The sequence below is a fragment of the Acinonyx jubatus genome, chromosome A1 (assembly GCF_027475565.1).
Source record: "Acinonyx jubatus isolate Ajub_Pintada_27869175 chromosome A1, VMU_Ajub_asm_v1.0, whole genome shotgun sequence".
Taxonomy (NCBI): domain Eukaryota; kingdom Metazoa; phylum Chordata; class Mammalia; order Carnivora; family Felidae; genus Acinonyx; species Acinonyx jubatus.
This window is the reverse complement of record NC_069380.1, coordinates 93,555,545-93,574,258: the sequence shown is the minus strand read 5'-3', so window position 1 is coordinate 93,574,258 and position 18,714 is coordinate 93,555,545. Positions and strand designations below refer to the sequence as shown.

General features: G+C 41.3%; 1 protein-coding gene across 6 annotated transcripts in view; it reads right to left on the bottom strand.

Annotated features, from left to right (window-relative positions):
* The window catches only part of LVRN (laeverin), a 77,153-nt gene that overhangs the window by 35,024 nt on the left and 23,415 nt on the right, over positions 1-18,714 (bottom strand). For all 6 annotated transcript variants that reach the window (XR_008297277.1, XR_008297276.1, XR_008297280.1 and 3 more), the window contains exons 4-6: positions 15,414-15,540; positions 8,482-8,636; positions 6,417-6,530 (exon numbers count right to left, since the gene is read on the bottom strand). Coding sequence is in view for 2 of the 6 variants with exons in the window: in XM_027076867.2 (XP_026932668.1) it covers positions 6,417-6,530; positions 8,482-8,636; positions 15,414-15,540 (396 nt within the window). In the remaining 4 variants the exon portion in view is untranslated. The remainder of the gene's footprint in view (positions 1-6,416; positions 6,531-8,481; positions 8,637-15,413; positions 15,541-18,714) is intronic.

Sequence of the window (18,714 nt, the reverse complement as noted above, 5' to 3'; positions counted from 1 at the left end):
ATCTTTAGGTGGTTTTAATCCTCTAGAATTTTATTGGTTATTTTATTAGTAACCCCTTAAAATGGATCAACCTCTCTTATATGAACATTTGCAAACCAAAACCAGGCCAGATTTACAAATCCAATGATGATGTCAGAATTTGTAATTGGAAATAAATCCACAGACTGGAGAGTACAGCTTACAGATCATGCATTATGAGATGACAACTTATTATATTTTAATGAGAATAACAGAACTCTGCAAAAAAAAAAAAAAATATGGGTGCCTGAGTGGTTCAGTCAGTTAAGCGTCCGACTCTTGGTTTCAGCTCAGGTCATGATCTTGCAGTTCGTTTGTTCGAGCCCCGCATCACGCTCCATGCTAATAACATGGAGCCTGCCTGGGACTCTCTCTCTGCCTCTCTCTCTGCCCTTCCTCTACACTCTCTTTCTCTTAAAATAAATAAACTTAAATAATTTTATTAAAAAAAATAGACTTCTCTCAGACACACGACAAAGGGCATTTCTTTTTGGAAGGAAAGATAAAAGGAAAACCAAGGTACAGCCAGAGAGGTGCGTGGGACGGCAAAGCTGAAGAAAGGATAGTGGTTAAGAAGAGACAGAGACAGCTGGCTCAGACCCCACAGAGCTGGGCGAGCCCCCTAATAATCCACAAGAAGCCTCAACTCCCCAGCGGCTATCTCTGGGGTCCTCAAGCTGACTCCTTCAATTTCTGCCTGCTTCCATTAGCCAATGTTCTAACCAACTCTCTCCTTTTTCATTTACTAACACCATTGATTCTGTGGTTATCAAACTCTGCTCTTCTAGAAATGAGAAAGCCTGTCATTTAGACCAGTGCATCTCAAACTTTAATGTGAATAAGGATGCCTTGTGGATCTGATCACAATCAAACATGTGTGAATTCAGGGGCACCTGGGTGGCTCAGTCGGTTAAGTGTCCAACTTTGGCTCAGGTCATGATTTCAGGGTTTGTGGGTTTCAGCCCCACATCGAGCTCTGTGCTGCTGACAGCTCGGAGCCTGGAGCCTGCTTCGGATTCTGTGTCTCCCTTTCTCTCTGCCCCTCCCCTGCTCATGCTCTCTCTCTCTCTCAAAACTAAACATTAAAAAAAATAATAAAAACAAATAAATAAATGCAGAGTTGCAGAACGGCCCATTGTTGAGTCAATGAATGAACCATAACTGACTTCATCATTTTCCTGTTAGTTAGGCATTGAAGTTGCTTCCAGCTTTCTGTTGTTATGAACACTGTTTTAACAACACCTTTATACATAGACTTTTCCAGATTTTGTGAACTCCACCCTTGCCCCCTGAATGGATTCTCTCTTCTGCCTGCCTGGTGTAAGATCTTATATCATCTTCTAGTTGTCATTATAATCATACAAGTTAACTGTGATGAATGGGGCAAACACCTCTTCCTCAATATCCTTGAGGTCGATTCTCCTCTGGGCCTCCCATAAATTAATGCTTGTTCCAGCCTGTTCCAGTCTGCTGGAGGAAAACACTTCACAAAAAGTGATGTTAGACTTTTAGAAATTCGTTATCTAGCCACTACATACAGTGACTGGAGACAGGGAGTCTGTATACTCACCATTACTTTCTTCCGGTAGCTGTGAGATTATAGAGAAAAAGATCTACTCCTATTAAATCTATTTTTATCCTAAGAAACACAACAGTATTTATTACAATCAATTTGCATGGACTATCACTGTGGTTAAAAGCACAGGCTTTGGGGGCACCTGGATAGCTCAGTCGGTTAAGCATCCAACTCTTGATTTCAGCTCAGGTCATGATCTCATGGTTGGTGGGTTCGAGCCCTGAGTCGGGCTCTGTGCTGGCAGCACAGAGTTTCTTGGGATTCTCTCTCCCCCCCCCCCCTTTGCCCTTTCCCATTCATTCTCTGTGTCTCTCAAAATACATAAATAAACTGAAAAAAAGAAAAAAAGAAAAACAGAATTTGGAATTGAGCTGCCTGAGTGTGAATCCTACCTTACCCTCTTTGGAACTGTGTTACTCATAAAAGGCAACCAACTTTATCTCTCTGAAACTCTGGTTTCTCCATCTAGAAATGGAGGAAAGAAAAGTGTCCTCATGGGATTATTATCAGGACTAAATCAATTTACATAAAGTTCGTAGCACAGTGCCTGGCAAACAGAACATGCTCAGTGAGGGTTACTCACTCACAATTACTTATCAAAATTGTCACTATTATGATTTCTGTAGAGTTCGCTGAGGACTGAGTCAGATGATGGATACGACGCTCTATAAACGGTAGTTGTCACGATGCTGCCTCGTAGATCCTCAATAATTTGTTGTGTGACTGCATGAAACTTACTTTACCAATGAGGAACTAAAGCTTAGAGGTGGGCAGCTTACAATGATTATAAAAACAGAGTTGAGACGTGACTGTCTGCAAGGCTCCTATGTTCCTTTCCCTCCGCCAAGTCTGTTGCTTCCTTAAGCCAGAGAAAGAGAGACAGAAAAGTCAGTGGGTGGCAGCATCAGAGCTGGGGCTTCAGGGACCAAGAAACCAACTGGTGCCTGATGTTTTCTGAATCTGGGACCATGACCCATTCATAACATGTTTTAATGACTTTCAGCTGAAATGAGACCAAGAAAGAAAAAAAACGGGAATCTGATTCGGCATATGGTTCTGTGATTCTCTTCCCCAATGTCAATGTAATGACCAGATTAAAAGGAAGCCAAAGTTCTTGATCTCTCAAAGATCACTGAAATAAGGCTTTAAGCTTTTAAAACACAAAGCTCACGGGAGATTCCTCAAGCGCCAGGATCTCACGCTCTTTTGCCCAGAGTTATATTCAGTCAGCTTCACAAACACTGAGAAATGTAGATTCAGAAAAGAGGTGTTAAGAAAGCAAGGCTTATGGGGCGCCTGGGTGGCTCAGTTGGTTGAGTGTCTGACTTCAGCTCAGGTCATGGTCTCACAGCTCTTGAGTTCGAGCCCTGCGATCAGGCTCTGTGCTGACAGCTCAGAGCCTAGAGCCTGCTTCAGAGTCTATGTTTCCCTCTCTCTCTGTCCCTCCCCCACTCATGCTCACTCTCTCCTTCAAAAATAAGTAAACATTCAAAAATTTTTCTGAGGCACCTAGGTGGCTCAGTTGGTTTAGTGCCTGACTTTGGCTCAGGTCATGATCTCGCAGTTTGTTGGTTCAGGCCCTGTGTCGGGCTCTGTGCTGACAGCTTGCTCAGAGCCTGGAGCCTGCTCCGGATTCTGTCTCCCTTTCTCTCTGTCCCTCCCCCACTCACACTCTGTCTCTGTCTCTCTCAAAAATAAATAAACATTAAAAAAATTTTTTTAAGTATAAAACAAATTTTTTTAAGCAACGATTAAAACAAGTAACTAAATGCTACAAAAAGAGGCTAATCTTATATTTGCTTCAAAAACACCAGTAATATATTTTCACCAAATTTTCCCAGATATGATAATACCTTAGCCATTTCAATTGCATTAAGGGGTAATTGATCGATGGCAATGATATATTCCATTCAGCTAAGAAAATAAAGGATGAATCTAATTGTTTCGCAGGAATGGAACTTCTTTTCTTATTGAATCCAAGCAGGGTTTATTTGGGATACAACCAAATGCTTTCATAAACAGTTATGGATGACATAAACCATGCATAGATCCTAGCTTTTCAAAGAGAGATATAAACAATTTTGTAGGTATAGAGTATATTGAAAGGACTTTTGAAGACAACTGATGTTTACATATTTAAAGTTTAAATGGAAAGAGTCATATAATGAACTCTCTCTCTCTCTCTCTCTCTCTCACACACACACACACACACACACACACACACACACACACACACACACATCCCATTAGCTCTTAGAGGACAAGAACACTCCTGTGAATCTTCTCTGCAGAGCACAGTGGGGTGAAGGCATGGGCTCGGAGTCAGAGAAACCTGGGACCGAACCTCATCTCTGATATCTAGTAGCCATGAGACCTTGAACAACTTACTTAATGCTCCTAAGCCACTTTCCTCTACCGGAAAATGGACAAAATGACAACTAGACTCCTATGATCATTTTGAGAACTGAGTAAGTTGAGGCATGTACGAAACTCACACTACCTGGGATGTAAGTCCTAAGCACTTGGTGTATACGAAAGGCAGTATTATTGCCATTATTATTGTCATCACCTTCGTCATCAGACCAGACCCAGACAACTGGGTTATAATCACACTTCTGTCTCAATCATGCAAATGACTTGGGCAAGTCACTTGACCATCCAGTACTTTAGTTTCCTTATCTACGTAATGATGTCCAACCCAAGGGAAGGAGGGCAGGGGCACCTCAGGGCAGCTGGACTGCAGGGTGGTGGGCAATTTATAGGAAGTCCACAAAGTATACGGTGAGTTGCATGGAACCAGGGTATTGCGGGGTGCCTGGGCGGCTCAGTCAGTTGGGCATCCGACTCTTGATTTCGTCTCGGGTCATTGTCTCACGGTTCGTGGGATGGAACCCTGCGTTGGGCTCTGTGCTGATGGCGTGGAGCCTGCTTGGGATTCTCTCTCTCCATCTCCGCCTGCCCCTCCCCCATGCTCACTCTCTCCCTCTCAAAATAAATAAATAAACTTAAAAAAAAAAAAGAGGCTGCTACATCAGTGCTTCCCACAAACTGAATTCATGAATAGGTTAAAAAAAAGGGGGGGGGGTTAAATAAAGTTTCCATGGGGCCAAGTTAGGTTTGCCAATGTTTTATTCTGCCAAATTATCAGCAAAAAAACCAGAATATCATCTACCTACCGTCTCCATCCTCTCATTAAAAACAGAGAAATTTTATTGCCAATGTAATAGGAAAAACATAAGCTTAGAATCTCCTTCGAAGTAAGTACATTTAGCCTGTAATAATGACCTGGCCAGTGGAGATTAATCAGCCTTTCAAATATCAGTATACTGCGTGAGGATGGGGAAAGAAGGAAAGAGGCCAAGAACCAAGCTTGGAAACACGGGGGGAAGGGATGAGGGACAGGCCAGCAAAGAGCAGCGGCATAAGCAACCCTGAGCATCTGAAAGGTAAAGGCAGGGGTGCCTGGGTGGCTCGGTTGGTTGAGCAGCAGACTTTGGCTCAGGTCATGATCTTATGGGTTCATGAGTTTGAGCCCCACGTCATGTTTGCTGCTGTCCCCATAGAGCCCCGTTGGGATCCTCTGTCCCCCTCTCTCTTTGCTCCTCCCCTCCCCCCCGCACTCTCTCTCAAAAGTAAATAAACATTTTAAAAAATGAAAAGAAAGAAACAAAGGTAAAGGGAGGCAGGGACAGAGGGGAAGCAAGGACCCCAGGCTGCTATAAAAAAATGAGGGACATGGCAAAGGATGATATTACATCTAAACATTTAAAGATCAAAGCCAAGTAAAATCAATTCAGCTTTATCATGACATTCTAAAAGCAGTACCTAATTAATCTACCTAAACGACCAGAAGTACAACTTATAGTTGAAATCACCAGATTTGCATATTCATGAAGTTATATTTTCATACTACTATTCATTGAAAATGGCAAAATACTATCAACTATAACATATATGCTATCAGCAACATAGCTGATATATAATTTAATAATATAATAACATATTATAAATAACATTACATATTATATATTATGTATAGTATATTTTATAAATACCATAAAATATGTTATCCATACTATTCCATATGCTATCAGCAACATAGCTGATATATAATTTCACAATAATATAATATTATAAATATTGTAACATTACATATTATATATTACATATATATTTTATAAATACTATAAAATATTATATTATCCATATTATTCTATTTTATTTAATGATATTACTTACCATTAAAGTCAGAGACTACTAATTACAGTGGCTTTAGAATTTAGTCTAGGTAGGAATAAGTGAAAATGACCTAAAATCTGAGAGTAGGGGAATAAAATATGTATATATCTCATAAGGTGACATAATAAAATATTAGGCAACCCTTAAACATCCTGTTTTCACTGAAGGTTGATGGGGGTGGGAGGGAGGGGAAAGTGGGTGATGGGCATTGAGGAGGGCACCTGTTGGGATGAGCACTGGGTGCTGTATGGAAACCAATTTGACAATAAATTTCATATTAAAAAAAATTCCTGTTTTCAAAAATGATATAATGATTTGTGGAAACTCTCTTGATACAATAGGTAGTACAGAAGGCATTACATGTTTCTGTGTAAAAAAAGTAATTCCCACTTTTACGAATATTTATAATGAGTAAAATCCTGGAAAAAGAAATCACGAAAAAGAGAACACTGATCATCTCTGGTATTACAGATAATTTAACATTCCCTATATTTTTCTGTATTTCACACACTCGAAACAATGAAATGCATTACTTTTATAATTAGGAGAAAAAAATATAAGTAAATTTAACAGACACACTTACTCTTCGGAATTTAGGATTGAAGTAGTTAATGACTCCAAATTCAAAATAAGATGCAAAACCTTCTTTGAGCCAGATATCATTCCACCAATTCATGGTAACCAGATTTCCAAACCACTTTTGGAGATGGGAGAAAAAAGAGCTTTCTTAAATTTAACTTAAGTAATATTTACTGTAATTGCATGTTAAATAAATGTAAGGTCAAAGACACAATTAAACGTTATTTGCCTTCAATAATCAAACTTGAAAATAGGACTCCAAAAAGCAGGTTGTTGCTTTAACATGAAGAGATAGCAGTCGTGCATTTCTCTGAAATAATTATTTCACATCCAAATGACTGAAAGCAATTTGTTTTAAAACTGTCAAGTTCAGGGGCGCCTAGATGGCTCAGTCAGTTAAGTGTTCAACTGCGGCTCAGGTCGTGATCTCACGGTTCCCGAGTTCGAGCCCCATGTCAGGCTCTGTGATGACAGCTCAGAGCCTGGAACCTGCCTCGGATTCTGTGTCTCCCTCTCTCTCAGCCCCTCCCTCGCTCACTCTCACTCTCTCTCAAAAGTAAATAAACATTAAAAAAAAAAACTGTCATGTTCAAAGATGAGGTAAGCTAGAGTATCATTTCCTAAACTGTCCACTTCCTCAAAAGTTACATTAAGTTAAATAAAGCAGAAGTTTGGAATGTTCAATTAACACCTACTAATTATAGCATCCTACAAATAGACTACATCAGGATTTTTCTGGAAGCAGTTATTATGTTTCAAGAACATGTTTTGAGCTGTGCCATAGACAAATCACTCATATGTTCTACAAAGTGGTCCAGCTGTAATTATTGTCTATTTGACCTTAACAGAAAGAAAGTGCCAAATGGACGATGCATAGAATCAGGAAAGAAAAACAGAATAATTTCTAAAACCAACTAATCCATACCCTAGTATTTAGTCAAGTTCTTATAACAGCTGTGATATACTAATAGTCATCAGCCTGTCTTCCAAAACAATGTGTCGCTTGAGAATCATAAAAAAATGACATTTTGGGGGGACTGATCAAAACTTGTCAAGGTTTGTTTTGACTACGCAACAAGGGGTTATTCTATCCTAGTAAATCACTCTTTCCCAAAACTTCTTATAGATCCACATGGCAAGAAGATAACAATTTCATAGCTTAGAGCATTTCTTTCTTGACAAACTGGTATGAATGGAGTCAAGGTCAAAAAGCAGGTGTGAGAACCTCCATTAAACACACAGCAAAGCTTCTAAAATCACGGTGTGAAGGCACAGATCTAAAGAAATAATTCCTTGTTTACACTGATTTTGGGTATGCAGCTTGAGGATTGTTAACTACTCATCCCACTGACATTAACATTGCTGACACCCCTTTAACCTCTCTTCAAAAAACAAAACAAAGTCTATAATGATGTAGTGATGAAAGAAATGTGGATATCTTTCAGTGACCTTTTTGAATATCCCTTATTTTAAGATGGAATGAAAACAAATTATCATCCCTCTGGTTGACTTACTTTCCTTAAACAGGGCTCTGTGGAGTAAAGTCTACCTTTGGGTATGAATACTTGACCTCTGAATGGCCTGTAAGGTCTCATCTCTATGATCCATCACCAATAGTTCAAATCCACACAAGATCTGATTACACAGATCCTTCCTTCACTGTCCCACTTTTTGAATGATTTTTTAAAATCTGGTGTACCATAGGGGCACCTGGGTGGCTCAGTACGTTGAGCATCCAACTCTTGATTTCAGCTCAGTCATGATCTCAGGGTTCATTGGTTCCAGCCCTGCATCTGGCTCTGAGCTGACAGCATGGAGCCTGCTTGGGATTCTCTGTCTCCCTCTCTCTCTCTGCCCCTCCCCTGCTTTCTCTCTCTCCCTCCCTCTCAAAATAAATAAATAAACATTGAATGAATGAATGAATGAACGAATGAATGAATGAAAGAAAGTAATCTGGTGTACCATACAGTTTTTTGTTTTGTTTTGTTTTGGTTTGGTTTTTGCTATCCTTGGTAGAGCAGCTGGAGAATATCTTCATGTGAAATAAGAAAGAACATTTTACCACATGCCTGATGTCCAATCTCGTGGGAGAGAATGAAGGAGATCACAGCCTTTTTGTCTGTTACTTGATCATTTGGTTGCATCAACAATAATGACTCATCGAATATCAATAGTCCCCAGTTTTCCATTGCACTGTTGTCAAAAGTAGGCAAGGCAATTATATCTAAGTGGATTTAAATGGAGGGAAAAATGAAATCATCTCTTCCAAAAAGTTTGAGATTTCCAGATATAAGTATGTCAAAATGAAATCATAAAATTACTCAAAGAAAATGCAAGTGAGTATTTTTAATCTGAGGGGAGAGAAGACTAATACCGAAGACAGAATCCAGAAAACAAATTGCTTTGATTATCTGAAAATCACATACTTTTGATAAAGAATCTGCACAGAGAACTCTTAAAACATAACTATAAAAAATAAACTTTTCAAACTTGGCAAACAACCCATCTGAAGAGACACTTTATGACATAAGATAGGCAAAAAGGAAATAGGCATATTAAAAGATGCCCAACATCATAGGTCATCAGAAAATTGCAAATTAAAACAACAGGATACTACGACACAACTATTAGGATGGTTTAAATCACACCAACAAATGCTGGAGAAGATACGGAACAGCACGAACTCTCCCTCATTGCTGGTGGGAAGGCAAAATGGCATAGACGCTTTGGAAGACAGTTCGGCGGTTTCTTAAAAAACTAAATAAACGCTGACCATATAGTCTAGCCATTGAACTCCAAAGTTCTTCACCCACGTGAGTTGAAGACTTAAGTCCACAAAAAATAGCAAATGAATGTTTACAGCAGATTTATTGGTAACTGGGAAAAATCAGAAGCAACCAAGATGGAATTCAAAAGGCGAACGTATAAACAAACTTCAGTATATCCATCCATACCATAGAGCATCATTCAGCAGTAAAAAGAAATGAGCTATCCAACTATGAGAGATCACAGAGGAAATTTACACGCAGATTGCTAAGCAAAAGACGCTAGCTGGGAAAAGCTAAACAATGGTACCATTCCAACTACGGCAAAACCTTGGTTTGCGAGCATAATTCATTCCAGAAAAACATTGGTAATCCAAAGCACTGGTGTATCCAAGTGAATTTCAGGAACCATTGGCTCAGTAGTGACCGTGTGACGTTCAGCATCACGTACTACTCATATTACAGAACACTGCTCGTTGATCAAGTTAAAATTTATTAGAAATGTTTGCTCATCCTCTGGAACTCTGGAACAAGTTACTCGCAATCCAAGGTTTTACTTACAGAAAAGGTAAAACCAGAGAGACAGGAAAAAGATGTGTGCTTATCAGGACTCCGGGTAGAAGTGGGGGATGCATATGTAGAGCACAAGGGATTTTTATGACAGTGAAACTATTCTGTAGGATACTGTAATTTTGGACACGTGTCAATATACATTTGTCAAAACTCATAGAATGTCCAGCACCAAGAGTGAAACCTAATGTAAACTACAGGCTTTAATTAATGATATCGTATCAATACTGGTTCATCAATTGTAACAAATGTGCCACTCTAATGGAAGATATTTACAGAAGGATAAACTGGGGGCGGGGGGAGGAGAGGAGGTAAATGGGAAAACCCTACGCTTTGTGTGTAATTTTCCGATAAACCTGCAACTGCTTTAGATAGTCGTCTAGTTACAATGAAATATTTTAGCTCACCAAAAGACGCTATAAACAAATATGAAAGGCAAGCCACAAACTGGAAAAAATATTTGCAGCATATAGCACAAACAACTAGACAATGGTTTTTTTCAATATTTAAAAAAAAACCCTAACAAATTAAAATTAAAAAAAAATGTGAACAGTTCACTAGAGAAACAATTAAAATAGTCAAAAATCTTACTTGAAACATTCAACTTAATTATCAGAAACAAAAATTAAAACAATGATATAACTTAATCTTTCAAAGTTAATAATTAGTACTGTATTAGTATTAATAATTAGGTAAAGAAGAACTGGCATAATGCCTGTTGATAAGGGTGTGAACTGCTACAATCTCTCCGGAACAATCCAGCAAAATGCTTTATAATTTTTAAAAACGTTCCTACGCTTTGGCTAAGTCATTTAACTTTTGGAATTTACACTAGGGCAAACAGCATGGATATTTGTACACACTCCTTATGTTTTAGTGTTTCTTTTTTTTTTAATTTTTTTTTAATGTCTATTTCTGAGACAGAGACAGAGCATGAGTGGGGGAGGGGCAGAGAGACAGGAAGACACAGAATCTGAAGCAGGCTCCAGGCTCTGAGCTGTCAGCACAGAGCCCGATCCGGGGCTCGAACTCACAGACCGTGAGATCATGACCTGAGCCGAAGTCAGATGCTCAACCGACTGAGCCACCCAGGCGCCCCTCTTTAGTGTTTCTAAAGTGGCCCAAAATGGGGGGGGGGGGGGGAGGGGAGGTGTAGAATTAGTCCAAATGTTCAACCACAGAGGATTAAATAAGTTATTTCGTCAAATCAATGTGTAAGCATTCTCTGTGTTTAAAATGACAATAGAGGGGCACCTGGGTGGCTCAGTAGGTTAAGTGTCTGACTCCTAGGCTCAGGTCAGGATCTCAGAGTTCCTGAGTTCGAGCCCTACCTTGGGCTCAGTGCTGAGCATGGAGCCTGCTTAAGATTCTCTCTCTCCCTCTCCCTTGGTCCCTCTCCCCTACTCGTGTGCATGTGTGCACGCGCACACGCACACACACACACACACACTCACTCTCTCTCTCTCAAAAAATAAAATAAAAATGACGATACAAAAGAATAGTTAGTTACCTGGACCATGTTGCTACATACAGTAACAACCTTTTAAAACAACCAAAAAAAAAAAAAGTCAAAGAACAGTCTCAAACTATAGTTCCATTTCCATTAAAAATAAACAAGCAGGGGCACCATGGCAGTTCAGTTGGTTACGCACCCAACTTTGGCTCTTTACTTACAGACCTTGGAATTGGAATTTCATATAACTGTCACATGTCAACAAAATAGTCTTCTTTTGATTTTTTAAACTCATTTAAAAATGTAAAAACCACTCTTAATTCGTGGGCCGTAGAGAAAAAGGCAGTGGGCCATATTTGATAGTTTGCCAGCCCCTAATGGAGAATATTAGTAATAACTCATACTGTGATCCACCCCCCCCCCCCAGACCAACATCATCAGCACCACCTGGGAACTTACTAGAAATGGAAATTCTGGGACCAACTGCAGACCTACTGAATCAGAAATTCTTGGGACAGCAGCAACAATCTGTGTTTTAACAAGCCTTTCAGGTGGTTCCAATGCATGCTAAAGTTTGAGAACCTCTGACTTGTATCTTTCTTTGGGCTGCCTCTCAACTCACCCTTCAGTGTATTCTTCCAGAAGTTAAATTACTATCGGCAAGTTCATTTTTTTTTAACTTTAGAAAAAGTGGTTCACTTTCAGTGCTATAGAGTTTTTCATTGTGTGAATGAACTGTAATTTATCTATCCATTTGCCTGTCGATGACCATTTTGGTTGCCTTCAGTCTGGGGCTATTATAAGAACTGTAGCTATGAACATTCTTGCACTTGTCTTCTGGTACATAAGTGATCAAATTCCTCTTGGAGATCTATTTAGAAATGGAATTATTGGGTTTTAAGATATTCTTTTTTTAATTAAAAAGTATTTCTTAACATTTATTTATTTTTGAGACAGAGAGAGAAAGAGTGTGAGCAGGGGAGGCGCAGAGAGAGGGAGACAAAGAATCCAAAGCAGGCTCCAGACACTGAGCTGTCAGCACAGAGCCTGATGCAGAGCTCGAACTCAAAAACCACAAGATCATCACCTGAGCTGAAGTCGGACACTTAACCGACTGAGCCACCCAGGCGCCCCTGGGTCTTAAGGTATTCTAATGATCAACATTGCAAGATGATAAATATGTTTCAAAGGTGTTGTAGCAATTGATACTCCCTTCCATTTTCTAACATTTGGCATTTGTCACATGCCTCCTTTTTGATAAGTGAGTAGGTATAAAATGGGGCCTCACCATGGCCTTGGACATTCATTTCTCAGTTACTAATGAGGTTCAATATCTCTTCATAAGTGTATTAGCTACATGTGTTCCTTTTTCTTTATAACATCTATCCAGGTATCTTTTATTTTTTTCTACTGTATTTTCTTATTTATTTGTAGGTGTTCTTTATATATGTAGGCTACTCCCATTACCACTTCTTAACCCTCTTTCTTTTAAGACTTTTACTTAGCCAGTACATTATCCCTTACTTGGTGATCTGTTGCTTTTGTTTCTACATATTGAAAGTATCACCCCAACTCAGCTACTTAAACAGAGAGCCCCAGCCACTTCTTTTGCATTCAAAAAGCACCTAGAGGGGCACCTGGGTGGTTCAGTCAGTTAAGCCTCTGACTTCGGCTCAGGTCATGATTTCACACTTTGTGGGTTTGAGCCCCACATCGGGCTCTGTGCTGACAGCTAGAGCCTGGAGCCTGCTTCGAATTCTGTGTCTCCCTCTCTCTCTCTGTTCCTCTCCCACTCACGCTCTGTCTCTCTCTCTCTCCTTAAAAATAAATAAAAACATTCCAAAAAAATCTTTAAAAAAGAAGCACCTAAAAAAGTAATAGGTAACCAGTATTTGCTCCATAGATTCTCACTGATTATGGTCATTATTTCACTGTTTTATGATTTATATTGTACCTGAGTTTCATTGCTACCAAAAATACAAATCGTGTGGATGTGTAGTATATATAGTTTGGACTCTTATTTAAAGTTAAAAGCACAGGGGCTCCTGGGTGTCTCAGTCGGTTGGGCGTCTGACTTTGGCTCAGGTCATGATCTCGCAGTCCGTGAGTTCGAGCCCCGCGTCGGGCTCTGTGCTGACAGCTCGGAGCCCGGAGCCTGTTTCAGATTTTGTGTCTCCCTCTCTCTCTGACCTTCCCCCATTCGTGCTCTCTCTCTGTCTCAAAAATGAATAAATGTTAAAAAAAATTTTTTTAAGTTAAAAGCACAATTAAAACTTAGAAGAGAAGTTGCCATTCTAAAAGTCTATAAATCTTTAAATGTCCACATTTATTCTTAAAAGCATCATGCCACTTCTTCTTTCAAATCTTCTAACAACGCAGAGGCGCCTAGGTGGCTCAGTCACTTAAGCATCCAACTTGGGCTCAGGTCATGATCTCATGGTTTGTGGATTTGAGCCCTGTGTTGGGCTCCGTGCTGACAGCTCAGAGCCTGGAGCCTGCTTTGGATTCTCTCTCTCTCTCTCTCTCTCTCTCTCCCCCAAAATAAACATTAAAAAAGAAAAAAAAAAGTTACTGTCTACCATTCTAGAAGAAGAAGTCTCAATAGGCTCTGTGTGCACAAAGAAAAAGACAAGCCGGATCCTGAACCCAAGTTACTCTTGATCTAATAAGAGAAACAATTAAGTTGTACTTAAGTCAAGCGCTCAAATGGAGGGGTGCATAGGATGCTGTGGAAGGATGAGGAAAAGGGAACCAGGGAAAGCTTCCTGGAGGAGGAGGCACTGGGTTGAGAAACATACAAATTAACAAGCTGGAGAGACTGCATTGCAGGATGTACAAAGTCCATGTGCAAGAGCCTGAGGGAGAGGAGAAAAGGAAGGTAGAGAGGGGACAGAGCGGATGCTAGGGCATCCTTCCAACTCGGAGGAGTTGCCAAAAGCCCTGAGAGTTTGGCCAGAGACGCACTGTTGTAAAGACAGGGCACAGGGTTTGGACTGTATCCTCAGGGCAACAGGAAGCCACAGAGAGGTTTTAAAGAGGACAGCAATATGTAATATTACAGTACCACGGTTGTCACGTTTTGCTGTGGAAAGATCCCCCGTGCCTCAGTGTTGCAAGACGGGCTCAAGGGGGCCAGCAGGGAAGGGGTGGGGACAATAATGAGGAGACTAACTGGAGGGAGGAGGTGCTTTACGGAACAGGGAACGGAGGGTGACTCTGGACCGTTGTTTATGTAAATAAAGACAAATGGAACTTTTCTTGCCTAGACAAGTGTCACCGTGAGATCCTCCAGTCACAGATGTCTCCAAGCCCAGGCTCCTGATGCTTCCAACTCCCAGAAGGAGAGGTATCACTTCCGGGATCCCTGAATGGGCCAAGCCTGGTTTGCTCCCCGTTCCTCCCCAGCCAGAAGGCTCAAGCTGCCTAGACCCCTGGCTCGCCGGTGTTCAGGAGGCTTGAGCTCCCAGACAATTACTTCCTACCCTCTTCCACCATCAGCCGAGCTGATGGTGAAAAAGGCAGAGCACACTTTTTCCAAGACTTCGCAGAACAGGTCAGAGGAACAAGATACATTGACACGATACCAGAGACAGAGAAAACGCCGGACAGCTTTCTGAGCGGAGGGGCTCAACACAATTTTAAGGGCATACTGTACAGATCTAGGAGCAACAAAATGTCTCTATATTTCCTCAAGGACTGTATAGGGTTCACACGTGATTCCAAGTTTGTACGACAGAAAGGACCCCCACGTCCTAATCCAATGACTCACAGCTAAAGAATATTAAAAAACAGACATACAAACGCTACCCCCCATAAACCACCACCAACCTTATTCATGGGACATGGAGTAACTCACGTAGGCCTGCTAAAAGGATCCAGAACTGTGTTGTCACACACATGCACTAGGAGAGGAAAGGACAGAATGCAGGAGGGACAGCAGCCTCTGTAGGGGGAGAGCCTGGCATCGAACACCCAGGAGGAATCTAAATGCTGAGAATACCTGCGGGCACTGGGCAGTGTATGGAGAAATAGCCGATAGGCCTCTCTGTGTTTGGGAAGGTGTCAAACTTACGGATGGGACGCCCGCAGGGCTGCCTCTGACAGTGGCTAAGTGGTAACAATGGGTCCAAGGAGGCTCTTCTGTGTACCCTTGACCTTAACCCAGGGCCCCAACAATAGGAAACCAATGGCACTGGAACAGAAGATGGCTCACCTGTTTTAGGAAGAGGGTAACTAATATTAAACAAATCTTCCAGAAAAGAGAAGATAGGACCTGTGATGTTCAAAGCAAAGGCTGCGTTTCCATTTGCGATGGCATCTTTCCGGGCCCAGATGCGTATCTAAATCAAAAACAATTAAGCAGTGATTAGGGAAAGCGGTAGTGAACTTTGGAAAGAGGCAGCCTGCATGGGCCAATTTTCTGATGCTCTCGAGTCAAAGACTTACCTTTCCAGAAGAAGCTACACGACAAAATGTTGACAGTTGATGAATCCTGAACAGCATGGAGGTTAAGGGTGCTGACCCCGTGCAGTCAAAAATCTGCATATAACTGTAACTTGTGACTCCCCAAAAACCTAACTGCTAACAGCCTACTGTTGACGGGAAGCCTTTACCGATAACGTAAACAGTAGATTAATGCATATTTTATATATGTATCATATATTGTAAACTTACAATAAAGGTAGTAAAAAGAAAAAGCAAATGTTATTTTAAAAAATCATGAGGAAGTTGGGGTGTCTGGGTAGCTCAGTTGGTTAAGCATCCAGCTTCAGCTAAGGTCATGATCTCACAGTTCGTGAGTTCAAGGCCCATGTTGGGCTCTGTGCTGACAACTCGGAGCCTGGAGCCTGATTCGGATTCTGTGTGTGTCTTTCTCTCTGCCCCTCCCCCGCTCACGCTCTGTCAAAAATAAATAAGTGCTAAAAAAAAAATTTCTTTTTAAATCTGTGTGTACATGGACCCACTCAGTTCAAATGTGTGTTCTTCAAGGTCAACTGTAAATGTGTACATGCTCTGGAGAAAGTCCAGAAGGCTAGTCACTAAGATGTGAGCTGTGATTCTCTGGAAAGGGTGTTATTTAGTCGTGTTTTGTTTTGTTTTGTTTTTCACAATAACATGTGTAACTTTTGGAATTCAGAAATAATCTCTGGGATGGTATCTAACCCTACAGAAAATGTAGACTCTATCTTAGAGTAAGAGGGTATCTCAGACCCTTGCTTCCCTTTTTAGGACATGTTTCCAATGTTCCAAAACAGAACTGTGCAGTTAGCAGGGCTCACACGATATGGTACATTATGAAACACACCTGAGTTGTGCAAATTTAAAACGGTTTGTTAATGTTTTCAATGCTAAGATCATTAACAGTGTGATCTTGTTTTCAAAGTTTTTCAATAAGGTTAATTTCCCTAATTTAAAGAAGTGCATCACAAGTCTTATGATTTTACAGTTGTTAAACAAGGGAATTCTATTCTGTTTAGGACCCCCTTCCTCTGTAGCAGGTAAAGAGAAAACCTTGCCACGTTTTGTTAGGTTAATGTAACTGTGTTGTTGTTTGGGGACTCGGGAATTTATTTGCGCGACTCGGTGGCTAATTTGCTCTTGTTATACCGTTCGTTATTAGTTTAATATGAAATCACTTTCTATCCCACACCACCACCATCGGAGCACTTTTTAATGGAGTCGCTAACATTCATGCCGCAGAACGTGTGTGAAATTCAGTAACCTTGTTACAAAAGTTAGCAATGAGGGCGTGAGGGCAATTGTCCTGATGTGAACACAGTTGCTTTGAGAAAGGGTTCTCTGCAAAACATTAGAGAGAATGCTAGGAAAATGAGAAGCAGAGCGACGATATTTGCAGATGGCTGCAGCCCAAGAACACATCCACCTTAACTTCACTTTTATTTCTGCTGGAAAACTTGTCTTGAATTATGTGAACATTGCATTACGTGAGGTCTTCAGGAATGTTCCCCTTTCACAAAATGCAACCACCTGTTTTTGAGGCCTCCTACCTCGTTCTCCTCGGCCTCCCCCATGCTGCAGAGGCCTCCTTATCTCGGAAGGAGGCCCCAGGATTCAGCCCTGCCCCTGTGCTACACCTACCCACCTTCCCCCCACCCCCCTCATTTCTAACTCCAGAGGCAAGGGGAAGATTGCTGAACCAAAACCTAAGCTACCGAGTGGAAAGAATAGTCCCCATTCCCCACATTCAAGATGTGTGCATTTCCACTGTAACCTATGGGAAAATAATCAAGCCTTTGTATATTTAACTCAACGTTTCCAAAGCCCCTCTCATAAACTACCATTTTATAAGCCAAAGGGGAGGCAAAGGATGGAGATTTCAAGCTGTGTGGGAAGGGGCAGGGAGCCCCCAGCAGGGCCGCCAGGAGCACAAAATAGTGAGGAACACTTTGGAGATGCGGCCACAAAGTTCTTTCAACACCACGGCTAGTCCACCAGTGTATTCTTGTGGTTCTCCACGAACACAGCGGACCTTACCGCCTGAGAGAGGAGTACCTTTACACATGCCTGTGCGTGCTAAGCTCTGTTCAAAGTATGTGATTTTCAGGTGGCTCAGTCTGTTGGGCGTCTGGCTTCAGCTCAGGTCATGATCTCACGGTTCATGGGTTCAAGCCCTGCGTGGGGCTGTGTGCTGACAGCTCAGAGCCTGGAGCCTGCTTCAGATTCTGTGTTTCCCTCTCTCTCTGTCCCTCCCCCACTCATCCTCCTCTCTCTCTCTCTCTCTCTCAAAAATAAATAAACTTAATATTTATAATATACATATATATATGATTTCCATCCTTAGTTACATTTCCACGTTTATCTTGATGTCAACAAGGATTAACCGCATTTTCAATTTTTATCTCTTACTTAATATTTTTATCTCTTACTTAAATTTTTATCTCTTACTTAATAAGCAACTCTTCATATACTCTGGACACTATTCCAAGAGTACATTCTGGCTCCCCTGTAGACTATGGTGGACTCCTTCCCTTTGCAGAGCTGAGCCATCGCCAAATGCAGCATTCCGCTGATAAATTCATCCCAAATTTCAATTTTCTGGCTAAGCACATGACCTTCTCAGGCATGTTCCATTTCTTCTCTGCTTCCAACAGCAGCTGGTTTTCTTTTCAGGGCTGTCCTTCACCAAGAAACAGACCTGTCCCTTTTGTGAGACGTGGTTGCAGTATGGCAGCACTGAGATGGGCAAGCCACTTGAGATGTGGATACTGACACACCACCTCGGGTCGCTCGTGAGCTCCAGGGCTCGGCTCCTTCATGCCAGGCACAAAGCACACGCTTGTAAATAGTGCCCAAGGGGGCTCCTGGGTGGCCCCATTGGTTAGGCATCCGACTTCGGCTCAGGTCATGATCTCACAGTTTGTGAGTTCGAGCCCTGTGTCGGGCTCTGTGCTGACAGCTCAAAGCCTGGAGCCTGTTTCGGATTCTGTGTCTCTGTCTCTCTCTACTCCTCCCCTGCTCACACTGTCTCTCTGTCTCTCTCAAAAATAAATAAA